The 24,271-nt window shown below is 40.7% G+C and overlaps 1 protein-coding gene across 1 annotated transcript; it reads left to right on the top strand.

The window, feature by feature from the left end:
- The first annotated feature begins 21 nt into the window (after nucleotides 1-21).
- ABHD13 (abhydrolase domain containing 13) lies at nucleotides 22-24,041 on the top strand. The gene is made up of 2 exons (XM_025924535.2): nucleotides 22-293; nucleotides 18,677-24,041. The coding sequence occupies exon 2, from the start codon at nucleotides 18,697-18,699 to the stop codon at nucleotides 19,708-19,710; it is 1,014 nt and encodes a 337-aa protein (XP_025780320.1). The 5' UTR covers nucleotides 22-293; nucleotides 18,677-18,696; the 3' UTR covers nucleotides 19,711-24,041.
- Nucleotides 24,042-24,271: the final 230 nt, after the last annotated feature.

Raw genomic sequence — 24,271 nt, 5'->3', positions numbered from 1 at the left:
TGTGCGCATGCCCGGGAGGGCGGGCCGGGTTCCCACTAGGAGGAGGAAGGCGGAGAGGGGAGCAGGTGATGTGGGAGCCGGCGGGGACATTTGCCGGCGACACCGAGCGTGGGCCGGAAGTGGAGGAGCCGCGAGCGGCGCCGCAAGAGCTCCGGGCTAGACCGTGGCGACGGCGGCGGCCCCTCGGCTGGAGGAGGACGATGAGGAGCGACGGAAGCGGCGCGGGGGGACGCTGCCGCGCGGCAACGGGTTCCGTGTCCGCGGCCCACTGCGCAGCCTGCGAGCAGGTCTAAGTAAGTACGGTGCGCGGCCGCCGAGCCGCCGGGTGCGCTCCCGCCTGGGAGGGACGCGGGGGGCGGCCGGCGGGGCCTCGCGGGCGCCCGGGACCCGAACCTCCTCCCCGGGGGAGCGGGATCCGCTCCGCAGCCCCGCGGCCCGTCGCGGGAGCGGGCGCGCCGGTTACCGAGCGCCCGGCGCTGCCGTGCGGGGCTGGACGCGGAGCGCGTCTCCGAAGCCTGTCGGCGGTCTGGCCAGGAGCGCGCACAGACCGGTACTTAGAGCTCGCCCCTCGCGGCCCGCGCCCTCCCACGCTCCTGGCGAAAGTGACACCGAACTCCCCCAGCTGCGCGGTCAGAGAGGGCCCGCAGAGATCCGGCCGCTCCCCGCCACCGACAGGTGTAGACCTGCGGATTGCATGGCACCAAGTTTGGGGTGTCTAAGAAACGGCGCGAGTGCACCCCACGCAATTGAAGTCGACTTTGCCGTCGGTTTTTGTCAGCGTTTGCTTTCTGCAAAATGCGATGCTGGTGATACTCCCCGGGGCATCATAACCGAAAACAAATCTTTTATTCGGCTGTTTTACACAGGTTCACTAGGTCATAGTAACTGAACATTAAGGCACAAGAGGCTTCCAGTTTTGATGTTTGATTTATATTGATCCTGTCCTGGTTTCTTTGGCCCGGGTGAATACTTATCTGTGTCCATACTTAGATTAATCACATGTCTTTTACCAAGAAGTTGCATTTTATTTGAGTAAACGATAATTTGCTGCCATGCATGTAATGGAATCTCATAATTATGCCACCTAAAACATAGACTGCTCAATTCAGTTAATTGTTGACCTACTATGTGCCAGGCACTGACTACCGAAAATAGAGAATCGAATAGATGAAGTCACGGTCATCGAGGAGCTCCCAGTCTGTGTAAAACAGGTGAATTAATTATTCTACAGTAGTAAGCGTCACCACATAAATTTGTACGAACTGCAGGATGTGGAATGGTTGGTAGGGGGGAGTAGAGGTCCAGGAAAGGCTTTCTGAAGGAGCTGCTACCTGAACTGGGTTTTGACAGAAAGGTAACGCATTGCCCTATTTATTTCCTGTGTGCACATCCTCCGGTATTCTCCAGTGAGTCTCATCCATTATTTAATCCAAGTCTAGCAGAACTTGTAGTTGTGCTTACTTTCATTCACCCTGCTCTAGTGGATGTTAGAATATTTAAATTTCGTCTTCTAGAAGTGGCTGCATTAACACACTACGTATGACATTTGATGCCAGCAGTTTTTCTGTTACATGTTTCGTCTCCCTTTTAGACGTGAGGAAGTATATATTCAGAGAAGCTAAGTGAGTTGGCAAACGCCACCTAGCTATTAGCAGACCAGGCCAGGAAACCTGTCTCTTTCCACTGCCCCACGCTGGCTGCCTCCCATTGGTAGCTGATTGGAAATGATGACTGTGAACCTGCTTAGGGACGGCTGTGTGTCCAGACCCAGGCGCACCACATGCCTTCGCGGGCCCGCTTCTGGCCCCTTGCCCTCTGAGTGACAGGATTTACAAACCAGATTGTGCTGGGTTAACAAGATCACTCAGTGATACGTTCAGGAAGCTGTCCAGCCTGGCGTTTTTCTAGGGTGCTCTCTCTCTTGTTACTCATCTCATGGGATTCTTTTCCTATTTTTCTGTTTCCCACTAATTTAGAACTCAATTATTACTCAGATTCTAAAATCTTTCCGAACCTTGTTTCATCACCTCAGGGATGCCTGGGGCCCTTATATATGCTTCTTGGATGTTGACCAAAAAAGGTGTTAGTTTTCCTAATTCTTCTAATTAAGATTTTTGCCCCTCAAATGATACCTTTCATAATAAGTTATTATAGTTTATGTTAATGTTTCTTATAGGTCTTAACTCCTTCAGCAGTGCATTCTACTAAAATTGCAAAGGTGTACTATTTCCAGGGCATGCACTATATGCATTAATGAGTTAGCCTAGGGTCTTACCTTTTCTGTAACAGTGTTGTTATAAGAAAATGACTTTTCAGTTCCATCCATCTGGTTTATAGTAAAGTGTCTAGAACAGTACCACTTCATAAGTTGGAAACATACTAAATTTCATTATCTTTTTTCTTTTTTTAGTGTTTATTTATTTTTGAGAGAGAGAGAGAGAAACAGAGCACGAGCAGGGAAGGGGAACAAAGGGAGGGAGACAGAGAATCTGAAACAGGCTCCAGGCTCTGAGCTGTCGGCCCAGAGCCCAACGCGGGGCTCGAACTCACAAACGGTGAGATCGTGACCTGAGCCAAAGTCAGACGCTTAACCTACTGAGCCACCCAGGCGCCCCTCATTATCAGTCTTAATTCTAACATCATTATTTGCATTTTTAGCCTTTGTGGATTTTTTTTAAATGATTTTCTTTCTTACAGATATTTGTAATCTCAGAACAGATTGTGATTGGCTTCCAGTGGCAGTGAGCTGTCCTCTTTGTTCTGTCAGCTGACTCTATCTGCCACCCCTTCCTTGCTTCCAGTAAAAGGGGAAGGCACAAAAATGCTCTGTGTCGCCACCTGGTGTGTTTGAGATACCTGCCCAAGCAGAGTTCAGTCCCTGAACTAGTCTGCTGTCCACCATTTTCATAGGCAGTTGGCGCTTCATTTGTCCCCTGGGGCTATTAATACACACTTCTTCATTATTGATGACGTGTGGGTAACCGTTAGGGAAATAGATAATTCATTCTGTGGTGTCTCCCGACACTCTGATAGCTTTTTGTGTTTCCATTTCAGCTGTGCAGCTGGCATGGTTTCTTCACTTTCCAGCGCTTAGCAGAGAAGGGGATATATCGATGCAGGAAGGGCTGAATCTGCATTCTTCATTACTTGAAATGTGATTGGAAACTGAATTCCCTTAGAGTCCTTAATAGTGCCGCGGGATACTCATTCTTACCCTGTTGTACAGCTGTTAGCAGCTGTTAGAATTTGCTTTCTACTTTTTACAGTCTTCTTGTGAACCTCCATGCTGTTCTGTCACTTGTAGTAGGTTTTTCAATGTATGATCAGTTTTTATTCTTAAAACTATTCCCGAAATTATCAATCTGAGATGGACTCAAGGGTCTTTAAAAATGATAGTACATTGATGAATTAGGAGTTTCTTAGTTGCATTTATAATTGGTTAACCTTTAGTTTGGGGGGAATTCGTGTGTCACATCTAGGTAACCATTGTTTCAAAGACCTTTCTTCTGTCGGCAGAATCAGTAAGTCTAATGCAATGTAAACTTTTGCAGTTAAAAAAATAGAATAATTGGCATTTACTTTTTTGTGTGAGAATTCCAGCCTTTATTAAAGTATAATTTTAAGTGTGATTAAAAGAATAACTTACATACTCTGCTAGTTATTGAGGCAATAAGCAAAAAATGTATTCAATTAGTCAGAGAAAGACAAATGTATGACTTCACTCATAGGAGGAATTTAAGATGCAAAACAGATGAACATAAGGGAAGGGAAGTAAAAATAATATAAAAACAGGGAGGGGGACAAAACATAAGAGACTCTTAAATACAGAGGACAAACAGGGTTGCTGGAGGGGTTGTGGGTGGAGAGATGGCTAAATGGGCGAGGGGCATTAGAGAGGACACTTGTTGGGATGAGCACTGGGTGTTATACGTAGGGGATGAATCACTGGAATCTACTCCTGAAATCATTATTGCACTATATGCTAACTAACTTGGAGGTAAGTCAAAAAATTAATTAATTAAAAAAAAAAAAGGCAACCACACATGAGAAGTATCAGGCATGTGATGTGAGAGGGGCTCAAATCAGAGCCCCCTTCCCTGCATGGTACTGATGTGACCTGCCAGGCCCAGTCCAATGGCACTGGAGGGGGTGGTGTCTGAGGGCGTTCCTTGCTCCAGACTGCCCCAGAACTCAGGCCCAGGAAGGGATGAGGTGGGCCATGTGTGCATCCCTGTACCTCTGTCTCGGGTTTCTGCCTGACTCCATGGCCCCCTTCAAGGTGTTTTTCAAGGCTAGCTGCTTCCGATCCATTACTTTCAACCAAGGCCTGGACCCAGATGGTCCCAGCGGCCTCTCACTCTTTCCTTCCCACCACAACCCCCACTGCCCCCCAGTCCCCCAGCCCCCAGGGGCCCCTCTGCCACCGCCTGCCCACTCACTACCAGCTGGCTACCTCAGGGGCCACCTGCTGTCAGGGGCTTCTTCCGCCCACTCCACCTCCCCCCAGGCTCCCAGCCCCCCGACAGAACTAAGTTCCCTTTGGCCGAGCCCCTCAGCACCGCCGCTCCCGGCTCACGCTGACCACCCAGCATGTCACACCATGCCATACCATGCCACGCCATGCCCAGGGTGCGGGCTCTGGCACCACAACCCCAGTCCAGGTCGGTGAGCACACTGGACAAGACAGTCCCTTCTCTCTTTAGAACCCAGTTGCCATGCCTAACCAGAAAAGAGGTGATCCATGGGGTAGTGATGGTTCCTTTCAACAGTGGTGGTCCGGGTCCCCAGCCAGACCGCCTGGGTGCCAGCTCTGCGCATCTCCCCCCCCCCCCCCCCCCGCCACAGCCACATGACCCTGGGCACATCTGTATGTGGGGGTGGCTGGTACCTACCTTGAAAAGTTCAAGGCGTTACATGAGGAAATATTAGGGTGACCATATATCTGGCTGTGCCCAGAACAGTCCCAGTTTGTACCTGTTGCCCTGTCACAGTTAATCGTGTCTCCTTTCGCTCTTACTAGTGAAGAGAGGCAGAGAGCGTGCTGTGTGCCTGGCAGGATATTCAGCTATTCAATGATTATGACAGTGCTCATTCTTTTTTTTAAGATTTATTTCTTCACTTAATCTCTACCCCCAACGTGGGGCTTGAACTTGCTACCCCAAGATCAAGAGTCACAGGCTCCAGTGACTGGGCCAGCCAGGTACCCCTGTGATGTCAATTCCTGATTGCTGAGGCAGTGACACAAATCTGCATGTGATAGAATGACCTAGAACCTGTATGGATGTCAGCTTCCCGTGTTGATGCTGTTCTCCAGTGATGGGAGGTGTTGCTATGGAGGAAAACTGGGGGATGTGTACATGGGACCTCTCTTTACTGTTCTTGCATTTTCTTTTGCATCTGTAATTACTTCAAAATGAAAAGTTAAAAAACAATGTGTCCCTATAGTTTGAGTTTTAGTTCTTGATATATTTAAGTTGTTCTCCTCTTTAAATTTTGGATAAGGAGTTGATAATAGATTACCAGCTTCAGTGGGCAAGCAATAATATTTTTTGGCAGGGAGGAAGTTGATGGTGGTTGTTACTCTGGACTTGAAATTAATCTTTAGTGTTTGCCATCGTGTACTTTACTTTCACTAGAGAGAATGACCCGAGTTCCATTAACAAAGCAAAAGCAAAGCATTGCAGTGTTCATAGCAACTCATGATAGTTCCTTATATAGTCCTGGCTTTTCTTTGTCTCTGCCCAGTAATACTCCTAAAACAGGCCGGGTCTGTTGTTTTATGTGAAGGTTGTGTAGCCAAACTTATTTTCTATAATTTTAAGTGTGTGCTCTTTAAAAATATGTTTCTTTGATAGTAGTGGTCTGGGAAGGAGACTGAAATGTATGATGAATAAAATATCTTACAAACCTCAGTTGAAATATAAAATCACTGTATCTCTGTGCATCTGAGTTTTCTAGAGACTCATTTAAAAAAATTTTTTTAATGTTTATTTATTTTTGAGAGAGTGTGAGCAAAGTGGAGGAGGGGCAGAGACAGCAAGAGACACAGAATCTGAAACAGGTTCCAGCTCTGAGCTGTCAGCACAGAGCCTGGCGCAGGGCTTGAACTCAAGGACTGTGAGATCCTGACCTGAGCCAAACCTCACTTAACCAGCTGAGCCACCCAGGTGCCCGGACACTCATTTTTAATCTTGGTGCATACTTAACCTCTCTCACTTACTTTTCAATTACTCCTTAAAGTCAGCTGGGCCCTCCAACCTCTACTAGTCAGTAAAGACCATGTATTTTGTAATCTAATGCTTATTTTCCAGTTCTGCCTTTCATTTTTCTCTGTCACCTGTAAAATGAATTTGTGAGACCCTAGGGATTATTCAGTTTAACAGTTTGGTTCGACAGATAAGGAAACTGATACCCAAGGTAAAAAGTGATAGACAGGAAGACCCATTATTCAGGGTCCCCATATTTAAATGTGGACTTAGTGATTTGAGAATGTGTGAAGCAGGGTTCATTGGGTAAAAGCCTCACCCAGGTGACACAGAACTTGTGCCTGAGCTGAAAGTTCTCTCTCCAAAGCTTGTCGTTTGTCTTACGTTTGTGATCCTTGGGAACCTGAAGACTGTTAGGTGTTTTTGTTAAAGGTATTTATCTTCCAGAATCTAGCAAGCTGTAACAGCATATTACAATGCACAGAATATTTAAATTAAAAGAGTACATCATTCTTTTGGAGGTGGGGGAGTACTGTTTTTATTTTATTTTGTTTTGTTTTGTTTTGTTTTTGTGTTATGTTATGTTATTTATTTTTTAATTTTAATTCCAGCATAGTAACATACAGTGCTACACTAGTTTCAGGGATTTATTCTGAGGGTGCAAAAACATTTCAGTATTCTCAGCATGATACAACACATTAACAAATTGTAGGACAAATCATATGGTCATTTTGACATTCGGAAAAATCATTTGAGGGGCGCCCGGGTGGCTCAGTCGGTTGAGTGTCTAACTTTAGCCCAGGTCATGATCTCACGGTTCATGGGTTCGAGCCCGGCGTCGGACTCTGTGCTGACAGCTCAGAGGCTGGGGCCTGTTTCGGATTCTGTGTCTCCCTCTCTTTATGCCCCTCCCCCTATTCCCCCTCTCAAAAATAAGTAAACATTTAAAAATGTATTTTAAAAAAGATTTGAAATAATTGAACATCATTTCATGACAAAAACTCTCAACAGAGTGGGTATAGAGGGAATACACCTCAATATAATGAAGGCCATGTATATAAAAATCCCAAAGCAACATTGTACTCAGTGGTGGAAAACGGAATGCTTTTCCCCTAAGATCAGGAACACGACCAGGAAGTCCACTCGCCTCACTTTAGTGTTCTAGTACTGGGGGTGCCGGCTGTAGGAGGCTTCAGTGTGGCCTCTTCTCTCCATTTTGTCATCGAGTTTCTTCTGTCAGTCCTCGGGTCGATTTCCAGCGTATTTCGGGTGATTTGGTGGCTACCTGGTTGTGTTCCTGGGCCAAGACAAGTGCCGCCGTCCTCCTCTCCCCGTAGTACATTATTCTTAATGTGAGGGTGACACATCTGCGGAGGGAAAGGCAGTAAGGTTCTAGGGTTAGGCACTATGGAACAGTGGTTTTTAAACTTTCTGGTCTCAGAACCCCTTTACATTTTAAAAAATTGTCAAGGATGCCAAAATGTTTTTGACATGTGTACTATACTCAGATTTATTGTGTTAGAAATTAAAGCTAGGAGTTTATAAAATATATAACGTCATTTTAAAGTGGCAGTAAAAAAATCATTACATATTCACAATTTTTTTTTAATTTTTTTTTTTAACGTTTATTTATTTTTGAGACAGAGAGAGACAGAGCATGAGCAGGGGAGGGTCAGAGACAGAGGGAGACACAGAATCCGAAGCAGGCTCCAGGCTCTAGGCTCTGAGCTGTCAGCACAGAGCCCGATGCGGGGCTCGAACTCACGGACCATGAGATCGTGACCTGAGCCGAAGTCGGATGCTTAACCGACCAAGCCACCCAGGCGCCCCCACAATTTTTTTTTATCCAAAACCGCTGTCTTTGCAAAACAATTAATGAGGAGTGTGGCATTGTTTTACGTTTCTGTAAATATCTTTAATGTCTGCTTAAATGGAGGCTGGCAGATTATTATCATCCTTCTGCGTTCATTCTCCTAAGGTAGGTGGTTTTAGGTAAACTCTGAAGAAAATTGGGCTCACATAACCCTGCAGTTGTCAAGGGAGGAGTATCGTGGCTGTTCTTTGATAACTGCAGTATTCAACAGACGGTAGTCACACTGTAGAATCCGAAGCCTGTATCAAAGAACTTTTCGTCTTTGTCACATTGACATCCAGAAGCTTATGTTATAATGAATTTTTATCCATGCTGGATCATGGGACATCATTCATTGGTGACTTGGAAAATACTAGTTTTCTGTGTTGGGCAGATTCTTCCAAATGTTGAGTCATTTCGTAGGTTGTCAAAAGTCACGTTTGCTAATATCGTCACCACCACGATGCCATCAGAAGAGTCTCCGAAGTCATGGGATGCTATTGGCCACTTCACATTCATTTTTCATAAAATGTCTACTAGACATCTAACTCTGAATGACCATACTTTATCAGGTGGCTGTTTCAGTAAAAATGTTGTCACCTAGAAAAGCAGCTGGGTCAGCTCACAGCTCAGAATTTCAGCATTCAGCGCTGGTGTTGTTTGTGTCCTCCGCATTTTGTCACACAGAATATTAAAGATGTGTACTCACTGGTTGAGATATAATCCTTCCCATTTTGTCACAAAATATTAAAGATGTATATTCACTCGTTGACATATAATTACATTAATAATTTTTGCGGCTTTCTCAGTGACATTCTTATGTAAAAATGACTTCTCTCCCCTTCCTGGAATCCGTGGGGATAAAGAATATGATTCTTAAGTCTTGGTGCCTCTGCCTTGATTCTTGCTGCCTGTCATTGGTTTTGTACCATAAATGCGAATGCCCAACAGTGAAAAGCCAAATAGAGTATAGGCAAATACGGTATAACTGTAATATTGATCTTGAAGACACCTGTAAAGGGTCTTGGTGACCCCTGGGAGTCTGCATTGGCATAGAAAGATCTCAGGTTTAAGAGGGACCTCAAAGATCATCCATTTCAACTGCTCTGATTTCCTCTACACTGGGGTTGCCAGGTGTTTACTTAGTTATGCTTAAATACTTCCAGTTCCTGTCAGTAATTGTGCTGAGTAAAAATAAGTGGCATAGACAGTTCTTTGATGGCAAGTAAGAGAAATTCTTAATCCTGGAGTTATGCTTTGTCCTGTGTTTTAAGAATTTGTGTACATTTCCACTTGTTTTCTGTAAGTAATTGAACATGATGAAACGCAGGGATTACTAAAAATTATGTTGTAAAGGACACATAGTTGTGGTTTTATTTTTCTGTTGGTGTGTTTAAGGACAGTTGTGATCTTTGATTTTCTTTGTCTCTTCTATACTGAAATGAACTTATGTTAGACACACACTGTTACGTATGCCCATGTCTGTTTCTTGAGTAGATCACGAGCCACTTGAGAACAGGGGCTGTACATTTACAATTTTTAAATAGTCTGTAGTGCCTAAACACTATTATTCACCCGGTAGGGTCCGCATATGTGTGTGGCATTGTCTTTAATCTGTAAATAGTGTGGTAGGACACACTGGAATCTGATGAGGCTGGGAAACCAAGTATGGGTGCTTCAGTGGCCCGGCTGGGTTTGAGAAATCCCCCGGGCTTGGCGGTAGTGTCCTAAGGACTCGTGTCATTGAGGATGGACATGACTTCCGTACTGATCTCTTTTATTTAAATATTTTTCCTCGGAATGGGAGCATTTGCGTTTCTCCAAGGACATACATATGAGGGAACGCACGAGGTAATTCATGGAGATCAGAGGAGCACGCCCTCACTAACCCTGCTGAGTTAGCACTCTGCTCACACTAGCCAACCTGGTGGTTCTGACACATTTGCATCTTCAAATTGTTTTTATTTTTTAGTCTTAAATTGGTTATTGTATACTTATAATGGTCTAATACTTAAATACCTGAAGCATATGGAGCACTAAGCTGAATAAAACAAGTTAATCAGGACCATAAAATTCTCAAGATGATCGTCACCAGACCTGTAAGTTGTATTCATAGGATTAAAGTGCTTATATAGTACATCAAGATGTTGCTGATGCTTCAAAACTATTCTTCTGAAAGGAAAACTATCCTAATTATTTCTACTTTGTCATAATAAAATCATAATAAAAATTAGTCATGTTTTCAATAGATTATTTTATTTATATTTATTTTTGAGAGACAGAGCACGAGCAGGGGAGGGGCAGAGAGAGAGGGAGACACAGTGTCCGAAGCAGGCTCCAGGCTCCGAGCTGTCAGCACAGAGGCCGACGTGGGGCTCGAACTCAAGAACCACGAGATCATGACCTGAGCCGAAATCAGATGCTTAACCTGAGCCAGCCAGGCGCCCCTCAATAAATTATTTCTTGAGACGTGCTTACTAATATCACTATGATACCTCTAATCACTTGGTCTAAATAAAAAGCACAAAATTATTTTTTAGGTTGATTGTTTTTCATTCAGAGTCAAGACCTGTGCATGTTATGATAATATGCTTATTTTTGAAATTATAACACATTAATTAAATTTTAGTTTAATATATTATTATACATTGAGCCCCAGAATTTTACCTGTGGTTTTTGAAAAAGTATTTGTTTTTTTTTTTTTTAATTTTTTTTTTTTTCAACGTTTATTTATTTTTGGGACAGAGAGAGACAGAGCATGAACGGGGGAGGGGCAGAGAGAGAGGGAGACACAGAATCGGAAACAGGCTCCAGGCTCCGAGCCATCAGCCCAGAGCCCGACGCGGGGCTCGAACTCACGGACCGCGAGATCGTGACCTGGCTGAAGTCGGACGCTTAACCGACTGCGCCACCCAGGCGCCCCGAAAAAGTATTTGTTTATACATCATGCTTTTTTTGTTTGTTTGTAAGTAATGTAAAGCATGGAAAATGTGAGGTGGAGAAGGTTGTGGTTAGTTGTAGAGCAGTTTGAGGTGTCAGTGAAATATCAGGTATTCAAGGAACAGATAAACCAAGATTGTAGGTGGAGTAAACATAGAGAATCAGAATGATTTATACACGAGTGTGATACTCGGAGGCATGAAAAAGAATGAAATTGCTGAGGGAAAGGAGGTAGATGGACAGGACCTTGGGAAATGCTTCTGTTTGGGGTGGGTCAGAGGGAGCAACTCTGGAATTTGAGTTACCGGAAGCTGAGGGAGAGTCCGCGTTCGGTGCTGCTTAGGGTTTTGGGGCTGCGGTGTAGATTGAGAGAATCTGCTGGATTTGTTAGCAGGTGAGGTGCACTTTTTGTGAGAGATCGTGGTGGGAGCTTGCGCATCACATTCTCAGTGAGTAGTTACTGGGGTGGTTTAAGCCACAGGTAGACGGGCTGTAGAGACATTTGACATGCGAGGCCTGGTGTGATAAAGTGGCAAGAGCAGAACTGAGGGTTGGGAATAAGTCACATATTCAAGATGTAGGCATGAGGTGAAAACATGATAATGACGGAGAGGCCTGGAAGATGACAGGGTGTCTGTCGGTTGGCCGAGTTTCTGCCGTCTTCAGGTCTAATGAATGCCTTTTACCTCGAGGCACCTTTCTAGTTAGTGTCAACTTTGGTTTAACTTTGAACGTATTTAACTCACCATTTCTGTGGATTGTTTATGATACTAACGTGACGCATTTGAGCACGCAAAAGAAGCCGGCAAATAAATCGATGTCTTCTGGAAGCACATTTCATAAACGTTTGCCCCGTAAAACGCACTCTCGGGTGTAGCCAGTTGCCTTGCGTATTGTCCGTGACCGGCGGCTGGATATCCGCGCTCTGGAGACCTGATAGACCATACCTGGCACCACTTCTGTCCCCTCTGTTGAAGGACATGGGATAGAAAACCCAGCACGTCAGCATCAGGTGTGTTGTCCCCAGATAATAATAGCTCAGGCCGTGGAGAGGGAGGGGACATGTGGGTGGGAGCAGATGCCACCCCGACTTGGCTACTTCTTGCTCCTCGGGAAGTAGTATCTTTTGTAATAGCACGTGCACACTGCGTCCGACTCGGCAGAGGACACGCCAGTTACGGGTCAGATCCCCGCTGCCGGAAGCCCCTCTTTATCCTTCCCCTTGGACATGTGTCGCCCTACTCAGGGCCTGCTTAATCCACATTTAGCTCACCATGAGGGGTCAAGTTTACCACGCACAATGTTGCTTAGAAACGGCTGCTATCCCACCTTTATCAGGTTTCCAGGGAAACAGTGCTAGAAGGTTAACCAGAGGTCATTTTTTTCATGCTAGAGAAAAGGTTTTGTTAACCCTTTACCTACACGAATTTATTGGCAAAATAGATGGCAGACTTACATACCACTAGCTGTAGGATCCATGCGGTGTACCGTTTCAGAGGTACTGCGCGTTGGCAGGGACTTTCGTAACATCTGGGTCTATATGAAATTGTTTTTACGTGCCAGCAGGTGACTCCAGTAACTGTGTTCTGCTGATGGTTTCAACAAATTTAGTAAATAAAAACATCCTTCCTGGGGCGCCTGGGTGGCTCAGTCGGTTGAGCGTCCGATTTCGGCTCGGGTCATGATCTCACAGCTCGTGAGTTCGAGCCCCGCGTTGGGTTCTCTGCTGACAGCTTGGAGCCTGGAGCCTGCTTCTGCTTCTTTCTGTGTCTCCCTCTCTCTCTGCCCCTAACCCACTCACATTCTGTCTCTGTCTCTGTCAAAAATAAATAAACATTAAAAAAATTTTTTTAAAAATAAAATAAAAACATCCTTCCTATTCGAGGCTTGCTTGTTCCAGTTCCCTTAAGAGCACAGAGGTGTGACACAGACTGGGGAGCAGAAATTACTATCAAATTGGGTCAGGTAAGAGTAAGGCGGTCTGTGAGTAGAGGTCTCTGTCTAAACCACCAATAAATATGCCAAAGCGTATTAAAAAGGGGACAGCACACTCTCAAGTGTGTACTTGAGAGCAGTTTTTATTAACCTGTCCTTAGAATTGATTTCCATTTGAGATTCCTCCAAATGGGTTGACATTTATTCTGGCTTCCACCATTTAAGATTATAAAATTGCCTTTGTTTATCACAAAGAGCTTTAGTTAAGGTGCCTTTTCAGGAATGCTTTCTGGAAAACCGTGTTTAATTCTTGTTATTTCTAACCAAAAGTGGACTCACATATGCCATTTTTCTAATGTCCAGTCTCAAATATATGTGCCCAGTACTCAGAATACAGTTATGTTTTCTTAGAAGGCTAATAATGTACATACATTATTTATTCATTTAAAAAACATTTTAGTTTGGAATATATGTAAAGTGGTGTCCTACCCAGTAGAGATAACAGTAGTGAAAAAGAGAAAAACGGTTCTTGGCTTTATAGATTTAAATTCAATATTATATGTTGAAATTAGAAATTAAAGAGGCTACTTTGAAAAAGATAATTTTTCCAAGTTTGAATAATTGAAAATTGTAACTCTTTTTTCTGTATGTTTGATATATATGTATATGTGAAATGTTCAAGTAGTTTTGGTAACAATTTTGTTTGATTTGAAAACTGAGTCAACTCCTGATTATCCACGATATAGGAACCCTTATCAAATTTCTAGATTTGCTTGGCACATTGTGATGTTGATGTTAATTTGAGCAGAACATGGTTAAGAACATAGTGGGGCACCTGGGTGGCGCAGTCGGTTAAGCGTCCGACTTCAGCCAGGTCACGATCTCGCGGTCCGCGAGTTCGAGCCCCGCGTCGGGCTCTGGCCTGATGGCTCAGAGCCTGGAGCCTGTTTCTGATTCTGTGTCTCCCTCCCTCTCTCTCTCTGCCCCTCCCCCGTTCATGCTCTGTCTCTCTCTGTCCCAAAGATAAATAAATGTTGAAAAAAAAAAAAAATTAAAAAAAAAAAAAAGGAACATAGTGGTGTAGCTAGAAACACTAGTCACAAAGGCAAATAAAGTTCATATGTCTATAGTATCTGTAAATGCTTTTCAAATTAGTTTCATTTGGTAATGCTGACCAGCCTTATATGTAGGCATTTAAAAAATTATTCCACTGAAAAGGGAATTCAGACTGGAAATAAGTGATAAACACAAGATTGTTCAACAGCTATATGGTAGAGCAGAATTTTAGGGTCATGGAATTTTAGCCATGTGTTTTTTCCTACTAAATCACCAAATGAATGGTGTTTCAGTTACTCCTCTCTCTGATACCACTGTCACAAATGATTGGCTTTAACTATGAAAAAGACAGTAAAATTGTTCACTGAAGACATACCTTAAGTGGTATCTTATTTTCTAAATAGTGCGGTACTCTAGTATGTTGGTATTTTATATCCCAGACCTTGTTAATCCTAATCATTACACAGAATTTTTTTATTTTGATGTATAAAGTTAACAATGATGTGTTTTCACCTTTCTCCAGTACAGCGCTTGGTACACATGAAAATCCTTGACAATCATTTGTACTTAAAAAAAATAAATAAAAGTAAGTAAACATGAGATGAAAAGTTTAAGTGGGCCAGATATGTTGTTGAGACTCGCGCACTGCGTTGAAGGGATGTGGCGTAGCCCTGTGTGATCTAAGCTGTCGATAAATAGCCGTCAGAGAGGCTATTATTATGAGAGGCATTGGTTGATGAGCGATCTGGAATATTGGCTTATTTGGCTGCTCTGAAGCAGCCCCTCGCAGTTCTGGTTTTTAACCAGGTCGTGACACCCAGTGCTTGGGTGCTTTTAAGCTTGAATTTTTTGTTTGACTTTCTGTATCTGCTGTTCTCTAGCTTACCATGGTGTTCATGTAATAAAACTTGCTACAGCTGGGTGGCAGTGTTGACCACAGAGAAACTTCAGGAAAATGCTGTGCTGTTGGTTTATGTTCAGAGAGAGTCATTTGAGTAAGAATTCAAATTTGAAAGTGTATGTTCAGCGAGCTAGTAAGTAAGGTATGGTTGGTGGGGTAGTGGTGAAATGTCAAATCTGTTACATCATCTAACTCGCCTTTATGGCCAATCGAATTTAACTTGGTTTTATGATTTTTTTTTTCAGTGTTTAATTCAGTGAACAAAAGTGTCAAGTTTGTTAGCTTATGGAATACAGCTAATAAAAATAAATTTTTATTTTTTAAAATAAATTATATTATTTTTTAAAATACTATTTTATTTTTTAAAAATAAAATTTTTAAAATTTTAAAAATCAGTCATTAGCAATTATCTATGAAATTTAGGAATAACTTCTTTATGGTAGTTTTGTTTGCAAGTAAAAGAGGATTTAATATTTTTTAAAACTCGGCAAACGTATAAATAGATGACTGCTACATAAGAAAGCTTACAATGTACCTCACTTTTTTTGCTTTTTTTAAGACAGTATGCATAAAGTTTTTTATTTGATAACCAAAAGATATTGACTTAAAGTGCTTTTCTTCTGTATTTTCTTTTATCAATTATAATTTTCAGAAATCTTTAAAAACATTTTTCTCCAGTAAGTCATTTTCTTCATTTTTCTCTGGTTCTCAAATAGAATTGCTCTGTCTTCGTTTCACACTTCTCCCCCAGGTGTTTATGGCCTTTCTAATACGTCATACTAATCTGGATTGACTCATGATGGGAAATTGTAGTAAGGGCTGTATAAAAGATTGTGCTTATTTCATGATACTAGCAGTCTGAAATTTCTTTTTAATCCAGTGTGAAAGAAATTATTGAACTCTTTCTAAAAAATAATGCAATGCTGGAAACTAGTAGTTAATTTAAATAAATTATTGTTTAACTGGGAAATCCTGCAGGTAAAGAAGAAAATATTTTATTCTTAGTTTGTTTAGGTACAATTTATAATGTGAAAAAGAAAATTGACAATAAGTTGTATCAGATTGATCTTGACTAATTAGAATATATTAACTATCTCTTTAATAAAATTTGCCTTCAACCTGCCTAGCTCAGTGAAGTTGTAGGATACAAAATCAATATACGAAAATCTGTTGTTTCTTTATACTAATAATTATCAGAAAGAGAAATTAAAGAAAATGGTTTTGTTTATAACTCCATAAAAAAATAGAATACCTAGGAATAAGTTTAGTCAGGGAAGGGGAAGACCTCTACCCTGAAAACTATAAGACAAATAGGAAAGAAATTGAAGAAAACACAAATAAATGGAAAGATAATTCTGTTTTCATGGATAAGAATTGTTATTATGTCCATATTACCCAAAACGGTGTACAGGTACAGTGCAATCACTACCGAAATTACAATGGCAATTTTTACAGAAATAGAACAGTGATCTTACAATTTGTGTATGGAACCACAAAAGATCCCAACTAGCCAAAGCAATCTTGAGAAAGAAAAACAAAGCTGGAGGCATACTCCCTCATTTCTAACTATATTACAAAGCTATGTCAAAACAGTGTGGTATTGGCATAAAGACAGACACAGTGATCAGTGGTGCAAAATAGAGTCCAGAAATACACCTACACATAGATGGTCAATTAATTTACAACAGAGAAGCCAAGAATATACAATTGGGGCAAATGGTGCTGGGAAAACTGGATATCCACATGCAGAAGAATGAAACTAGGGCACTACTTTACAACATACACAAAAATTAACTTAAAATGGATTAAAGACGTTAAGATCTGAAACCATAAAACTCCTAGAGGAAAACAAAGTAGTGAGCTCCTTGACGTTGTCTTGGCAATGATTTTTGGATCTGTGACACCAAAAGCAGAGACAACAAAAGCGAAATAACTAGGTGGGACTACATCAGACTTAAAAAGCTTCTATACAGCAAGGGAAATCAACAAAATGAAATGACTGAAGGGGAGAATATATTTGCAAAGCATATATCTGATAAGGGATTAGTATCTAAAGTATATAAAGAACTCACACAACTCAGCAACAAAACAATATGATTATGAAATAGAAGATCTAAATAGAAGTTTTTCCAGAGAAGACATACAGATGGCCAACAAGTACCTGAAAAGATGTTCAGCATCACTGATCAGGGAAATACAAATGAAAAACCACAGTGAGATGTTACCTCACACCTGTCAGAATGGGTATTATCAAAATGACAAGAAATAAATATTGGCGAGGATGTGGAGAAAAGGAAACCCTCGGGCACTGTTGGTGGGAATGTAAATTGGTGCAGCCAAGGAAAAATAGTATGGAGGGTTCCTCAAAAAATTAAAAATACAACTACCATATGATCCAGCAATTCTGCTTCTGGCTGTTTATCCAAAGAAAACAAAACCGCTGACTCAGGACGCTATATGGACACCCATGTTCATTGCAACATTATTTACAATAGCCAAGATATGGAAACAACCTAAGTATCCATTGATGGATGAATGGATGAAGAAAATATGACATGTACACACAATGAAATATTACCAAGCCATAAAGAAGAATGAAATCTTGCCGTTTGCCACAAAACAGATGGACTTGAGAGCATTATGCTAAGTGAGATAAGTCAGAGAAAGACAAATCTGTATTATTTCATTTATGTGTGGAACAAGAAAGAAAGAAAGAATGAAAGAAAGAGAAAGAAAAACACCTAAACCCCAAGTTTACAGATAACAGAGAACAGGTGGCTGGATGCCAGAGGCAGGGATGGAGGAAATGGGTGAAGGGGATCAAAATGTACAAACTTCCCGTTATAACATGAATCATTTGGGGACATTAGGTACAGCTTGGCCGCTATCATTAATACTGTAGTGCATACTCATGGGGTGCTGGGGGGGCTCGGTTGAGCGTCCAACTTCGGCTCAGGTCACGATCTTGCGGTTCGTGGGTTCAGGCCCCACGTCAGGCTCTGTGCTGACAGCTCGGAGCCTGGAGCCTGCTTCAGATTCTGTGTCTCCCTCTTTCTCTGCCCCTCCCCTGCTCCTTCTCTGTCTCTCAAAAATAAAGATTAAAAAAAATTTTTTTTTAAATACCATATTGCATACTTGGAAGTTGCTAAGAGAGTGGATCATAGAAGTTCTCATCACAAGAAAAAGAATTTTGCAGCCATGTTTGGTGACAGACGTTAACTAGCATACCGTGATCATTTCTCAATATAGACAAAGATCCTTATGTTGTACACTTGAAAACAATAAAATGTATGTCATTTATGCCTCAATACAAAAAAGAAATTCTCTCAACCTACCTAGCCCACTGATGGGCACACCAGGAGCTTCGGGATCATGCTCGTTGGCCTTTGGGCTCTTCGTCCTGAGGAGCTGGGAGCACAGCCATTGACTTACGCCCCTGAGCCTCCGTTGCCTCATAAAAATTTGGGAACAGGGCATTAGCTGATTTTTGTGTCAAATCAAGGAGGATGCATTAATGAAAGTCCCTGACAGTAATTAAGCACTTTTTTAGAAAAATGTATATATTTTGATGAATATTTGTATTTTGTAATCCTAGCAGTGGAAGCAGAAAGGAGACTGTTGAGACCAGAAGAAACAGGGGAATTTGAACAACGGTGGATGGAATGATGTAGCCTTCCAAGGGTTCTCTTAGTGCCGTGATTTACTGTCACATGGATTTAACTTTTAAAATAATGTAAGTTGAATTACTGATTCTCTCTCTCTCTCTCTTTCTCTCTCTCTCTTTAGGACACTTACGGAGAGCTACAATGGAAAAATCCTGGATGCTGTGGAACTTTGTTGAAAGATGGCTAATAGCTTTGGCTTCGTGGTCTTGGGCCCTTTGCCGTATTTCTCTTTTACCTTTAATAGTGACTTTTCATCTGTATGGAGGCATTATCTTACTTTTGTTAATATTCGTGTCAATAGCAGGTATTCTGTATAAATTCCAGGATGTATTGCTTTATTTTCCAGAGCAGCCATCTTCTTCACGCCTTTATGTTCCCATGCCCACTGGTATTCCACATGAAAACATTTTCATCAGAACCAAAGATGGAGTGCGTCTGAACCTTATTTTGATAAGATACACTGGAGACAATTCGCCCTATTCCCCGACTATAATTTATTTTCATGGGAATGCAGGCAACATAGGTCACAGGTTACCAAATGCATTGCTTATGTTGGTTAACCTCAAAGTTAATCTTTTGCTTGTTGATTATCGAGGATACGGAAAAAGCGAAGGAGAAGCGAGTGAAGAGGGACTCTACCTGGATTCTGAAGCTGTGCTAGATTACGTGATGACTAGACCTGACCTTGACAAAACAAAAATTTTTCTTTTTGGCCGTTCCTTGGGAGGAGCGGTGGCTATCCATCTGGCTTCCGAAAATTCACATCGGATTTCGGCCATTATGGTGGAGAACACATTTTTAAGCATACCGCATATGGCCAGCACTTTATTTTCATTCTTCCCAATGCGTTACCTTCCTTTATGGTGCTACAAAAACAAATTCTTATCCTACAGAAAAATCGCTCAGTGCAGAATGCCTTCTCTTTTCATCTCTGGGCTCTCCGACCAGTTAATTCCACCAGTAATGATGAAGCAACTCTATGAGCTGTCCCCGTCTCGGACTAAGAGATTAGCCATTTTTCCCGACGGGACTCATAATGATACGTGGCAGTGCCAGGGCTACTTTACTGCCCTGGAACACTTCATCCGAGAAGCAATAAAAAGCCGTTCTCCCGAAGACATGGCACAGACCTCACCCAACGTCACGATTATATGATGCTCTTCTGTTTGATTAACGCACTGTATTTTAATTTGCGCGGAACGATAAAGAATGTTCCTTTCTACAAGTGTGTTATGTCTGTACTTGTCTGAAGAGTGACATTAAACCCTGAAAGGACTTCAGTGCTCCTTTGAGACGATCCAAATAGTTTTTGACATGTGAAGAACTGTAATTCTTGGGATTATTTCATAGTTTTCATCATACCTTTCAATGTGGTCATGTATCCGTATCTTTCGTTTAATATGCCAGTATAATAGCATATTGTATTCAAAAGTTTCTTGTTGCCAAAATGGTGTGCTTCGCGTGGCACTTGGATCCGTGGCTGGGTGTGGAAGGAGATCTGCCAACGAGAAACCTTTGAGTATTATTCCTTTAGTAAGTACCGGGACAATCATGGCAAGCAAACTTAGTTCTGTAACTGCATTCTTCACCTTAAAAGTTAAAATGAAATGCATGATGGTATTTTAGTCCTTGAATTATGCAATGCATCGTTTTTACTGTAAATAGCACTGGTCATTGACCGACGTATACGGTAACCTGGGTTATATCTATTTTGATGTAAACTCTATTTTGTTTTCGGCGAGAAGTGAAATCGAGGCCTGTGTGCCGGCTGCCATTGCATTTTGCTCTGGTGAATGCTGAGATCCAGCTTTTTCTTACAAGTAAATGGGACCCCATTTTCCAATATAAATGTACCGTGTTTTGTTAGGTACAGTCTGGATCATAGCATGTAAAAATAGAAATTTAGAATTTTACTGCAGCTTTGATGTGCACATTTGAACTTTTTAACATTTGTAATTTTGGTGGCAAAGAGAATTTTAGCTTCTGTCGATTTTGTAAGTCTACAGCTCAACCACTAATAGCGATCATAATGACAATTAGAACTTGTTTAAGAAATAAATTGGCGAGGCTTATCATTACATGATTGTACAGACTATTTTACAGAAATTCCCACACTTGAGTTTTAAGTCCAGTATCTAGATATATCTAGCCCACAACAGCCAAGATATCATTTATTGGACTTTCTGAAAATAAAAGTTACAAAATCAAAAGCAAAAAACCTGTTCTTTGGTTTAATGTTTCAGTTGTTCTTATATAGAGCATTAAAAGACAGTTTCAGGAAGTTTTCTTTCTTTTTCTCCTCCACATAGGAGTGTGGGAATGAAGGAACTCAAGAAGTTTTTCTTACAGAACCTATTACCACATTTAACAATTGCGTGGCTAGAAGTGAGAAGTAGTATTTAGACTTAGAGAAGAGTAAGAAAAAAAAAAGAGCCCCGTAAAACTTGCAGAACATACCTTAAAAAATATAAGCTATGGGGTATAATTGTGCTACGTTGTTTCAGGCTGTCCTCAAAAATTAGATGTAATTGAGCTCTGTACATTATGTCAGCTTTAACATAGAATATTTTGAATATTTAGCTATATTTATTGGCTTTGTGCAAGCGGCTAGAGCAGAGAAATCATGGGTCAATATTCTTGACCTTAATTTTAGAATCTTTCCATGGAGATAGGGCTAGAGATACTTTTGCCAAATAACATTCTTATTTACTTTATGTCAGTATTTAGAAAAAAATTCTAGCAAGTATGATTTCCTGTTTTTCTATAAATTGTTGTTTAAAAGTCATGCTTTAAAAAAAAAGTTGGTAATGCATATCATGGAAGGCGTATTTTTATGTATAAATTCACCACAATTAAAGGATACTTTTCATCTTATTGGTCATTGCGATGTAGAATGACTCTCCTAAATAGTAGTGTATTCAAAAGAAAAAAGTTAATACAACAATCGTAGTGTACTTAGACATGAGCTTACTTGGTGCACCTTAGCTTGTATCATCTTTAAGGTTTGGAGTACCTTTGTATGTTTCCCTGTAACCATTTAGCATAGTATTTGTGAAGGGGTTTATCCACTTTAGTTGTAATGAGTATTATGCTGATGAAGTATAAAAGCTTTTTCTTCATCAGTGTTTTGTTCTTATGCTGCTTTTTTTTTTTTTTTAAGGTTTATAAACAAATTTTTTCCCCCCTCTAAAGCCAGGCTTTCAAAAGTTGCACAGTACTCGTGTATTCACCCCCACCTTCATTCTCTTCGGATTAAGGGGCATTTGTTCCTGCAGCAGAGGGAAGGGACTGTGTTTAGGGTGGTAGGACATCTTTCTTTCCTGGCTTCTGTATCTGAGATTTCCTTAGATGGGAAGAGGGCAGAAAACAAACTCTTGTGGTCAGAGGTCCATGAAGCCTGTGACATCGTTTTTTCACAACATGTCTAATTTTGTGGCCAAAGCAGTTGGTCTTAATAAAATGTGAATTCTTCATGAGTCACTCCTTCATTGGGACCCAGGTTTTAGTGGGAATAGAAGTGTGTCCACCTCGTGTATTAATTTCTGGCTCATTTTGCAAGAGCAGCTGTAATAAGAGTTTATGAATGAATTTTAAGTTTTTAAGCTACTGTAAACTTGGAAATCCTAGAATGATTTTAAATCTGTCAAGATACAATTCATTTAGAGAAAGTTCCGATATTTTAAAAGGGATTATTGGGGCGGGGCGAGTGGGGGATGGCAAAAAGGACACTCAAAAGGAGATTGTAGAATATGGGGAGAAATAGTTTGTGATGCATAAAAGGTGCTAAATGAAGAGAAATGGCTGGAAAGGGATACGTGACGTGGTTCTTCAGTGTCGATCCAGGAAATGACAAAATGACTAACCGATAAGGTTGGGCGAAAAGGCTGCCTAACTGTGCAGAACAAAACGTTCGAATGCATGTCGCCTCTAACCAAGAAAGTGACTAGAGCACCTGACATTGCAAATACCTTGACTGTAAAATTGGCATTTTTATCAAAATGGTATTTTCAATTTTGTTACAGGGCAGCTTAAACTGATTTTTTTTTTTTTTTCATGATGAGCTGTAGACACTTGGTAATCACCCAAGTTCCAGCTTTGGTGATGTGTCAGTTGCATTGTGGTTCTCATTGAGAATTCATACCACCCGATGCATTTATATTCATTTCTTATTTTTGTAAGATTTGGTTTGAGGTGGGAATAGGTTTGTTTGGTCCAATACGGAATGAAGGCCATATTCAATTTTATATAAATTATCTCCCAATCTCAGTTTAAGAGAAATTTCATTGTTGAGTCCCTTTCTTCCTTAAGGTTAGGAAAAAATAGGGTAAACTTTTTAAAGGATGTCACAGAAGTCACTTTTAAAATTAGGTCATGATTGAGATGTATTGAACTCCTCCAGTGACCACTCCCCTCCATGTTTCCTATTAAGTTTGACAACAATTATGAAGAAAAAAAACTGTGAAAAATACTAGTTACAATGCTTTTGGATTATCCACTTAAGTTTGTGTATTTTCATATCACTCAGGTAAAGTTGGAAATGACAGAGCACAGACATCTATTTTTTAAATCAATAGGGTAGAAAATGAAAAGCACTTCTGTTTATTTATATTACCATATATGCAATCATCTTAGCTAATCAGACATAATATATTCATTTGTATAGCAAAATAAATGCATTCATCCTAATTATAGTCAACACGTTTTTGCCAAATGGTGCAAATATACCTCCATTTATATTTTGTATCTTAAAATTGTAGTTTAAAAATAGGACTATGTATAAGAGACACTTTTTACAAAAAGTGCCATATATACATATGTAACAGGGATGAGTGTGTGTTGTTTCATATAATTTATAACAATTTCTGTCAGTACAGTGAATACTGAAAATGTGTTTTCAACACATCTAGGTACATTCAGGATAAGAGAAGTTAACCCAGTCTCACGATGTAAATCATATTTTTGTTATTTGCCATATTTTATTTGAAGCAGTAATACAATTTTATAACAAATTTGAATGTTACAGTACACAGACAGTGTACTAGCCATAGCAAGCAAACATTTACATTGGGTTTTTCATTTACAATAGATTTCTTTTAGAATATACTTTCTATTTTTCTGTACTGACATATGCAATAAATTGATAACATTAAAAGTTTGATTAATGTCTTAAGATAGTTTGTATTTAGTCTCCCCCCCCCCCCAATTTTCTATTAGCCTAAATTATATGGTAGAACATTAAGGTTTCCTTAATGGTTAAATAAAATTTCTGAATTTGTGCGGAAATTAATGAATTTTTATTGTAGTAATGGTGTGGATGATAAGTGTAAGTTAGATTTATATTCTCTTTTTTCATATTATTCTCCCACAGACATTTAATTTAATAGTAAATGTTTTCTGTATATGAGCTGCTGGTGAATGAATAGGCCCCAAAGCATTTGATGAGTTAAATGAATCTGGGAATGAATAAATTTTAACTGTTCACAGTCCTGTTGTGTTCAGATTTCATAAGTGCCTTTTCACAAAATTCTGGTCTTTTATTTTTCTCCCATTACTATTGAGTTGATGGTTGAAGATGATTAAAAATTGCCTGATGCTCATTCAGTCTTCAAGAGTCTGTAGCTTGCTTTCCCTGACAAGAAACTCACATGCTTCAGTAGTGTCAGAACCAGTTGGATAATAGGAAATGTATTACAATTACAATACAATACAAAATGTC

Source organism: Puma concolor, chromosome A1, assembly GCF_028749965.1.
Source record: "Puma concolor isolate L17-30 chromosome A1, mPumCon1.1.hap2, whole genome shotgun sequence".
In the NCBI taxonomy this organism is placed as follows: Eukaryota; Metazoa; Chordata; class Mammalia; order Carnivora; family Felidae; genus Puma; species Puma concolor.
This window is presented reverse-complemented; position numbering and strand designations above follow the sequence as displayed.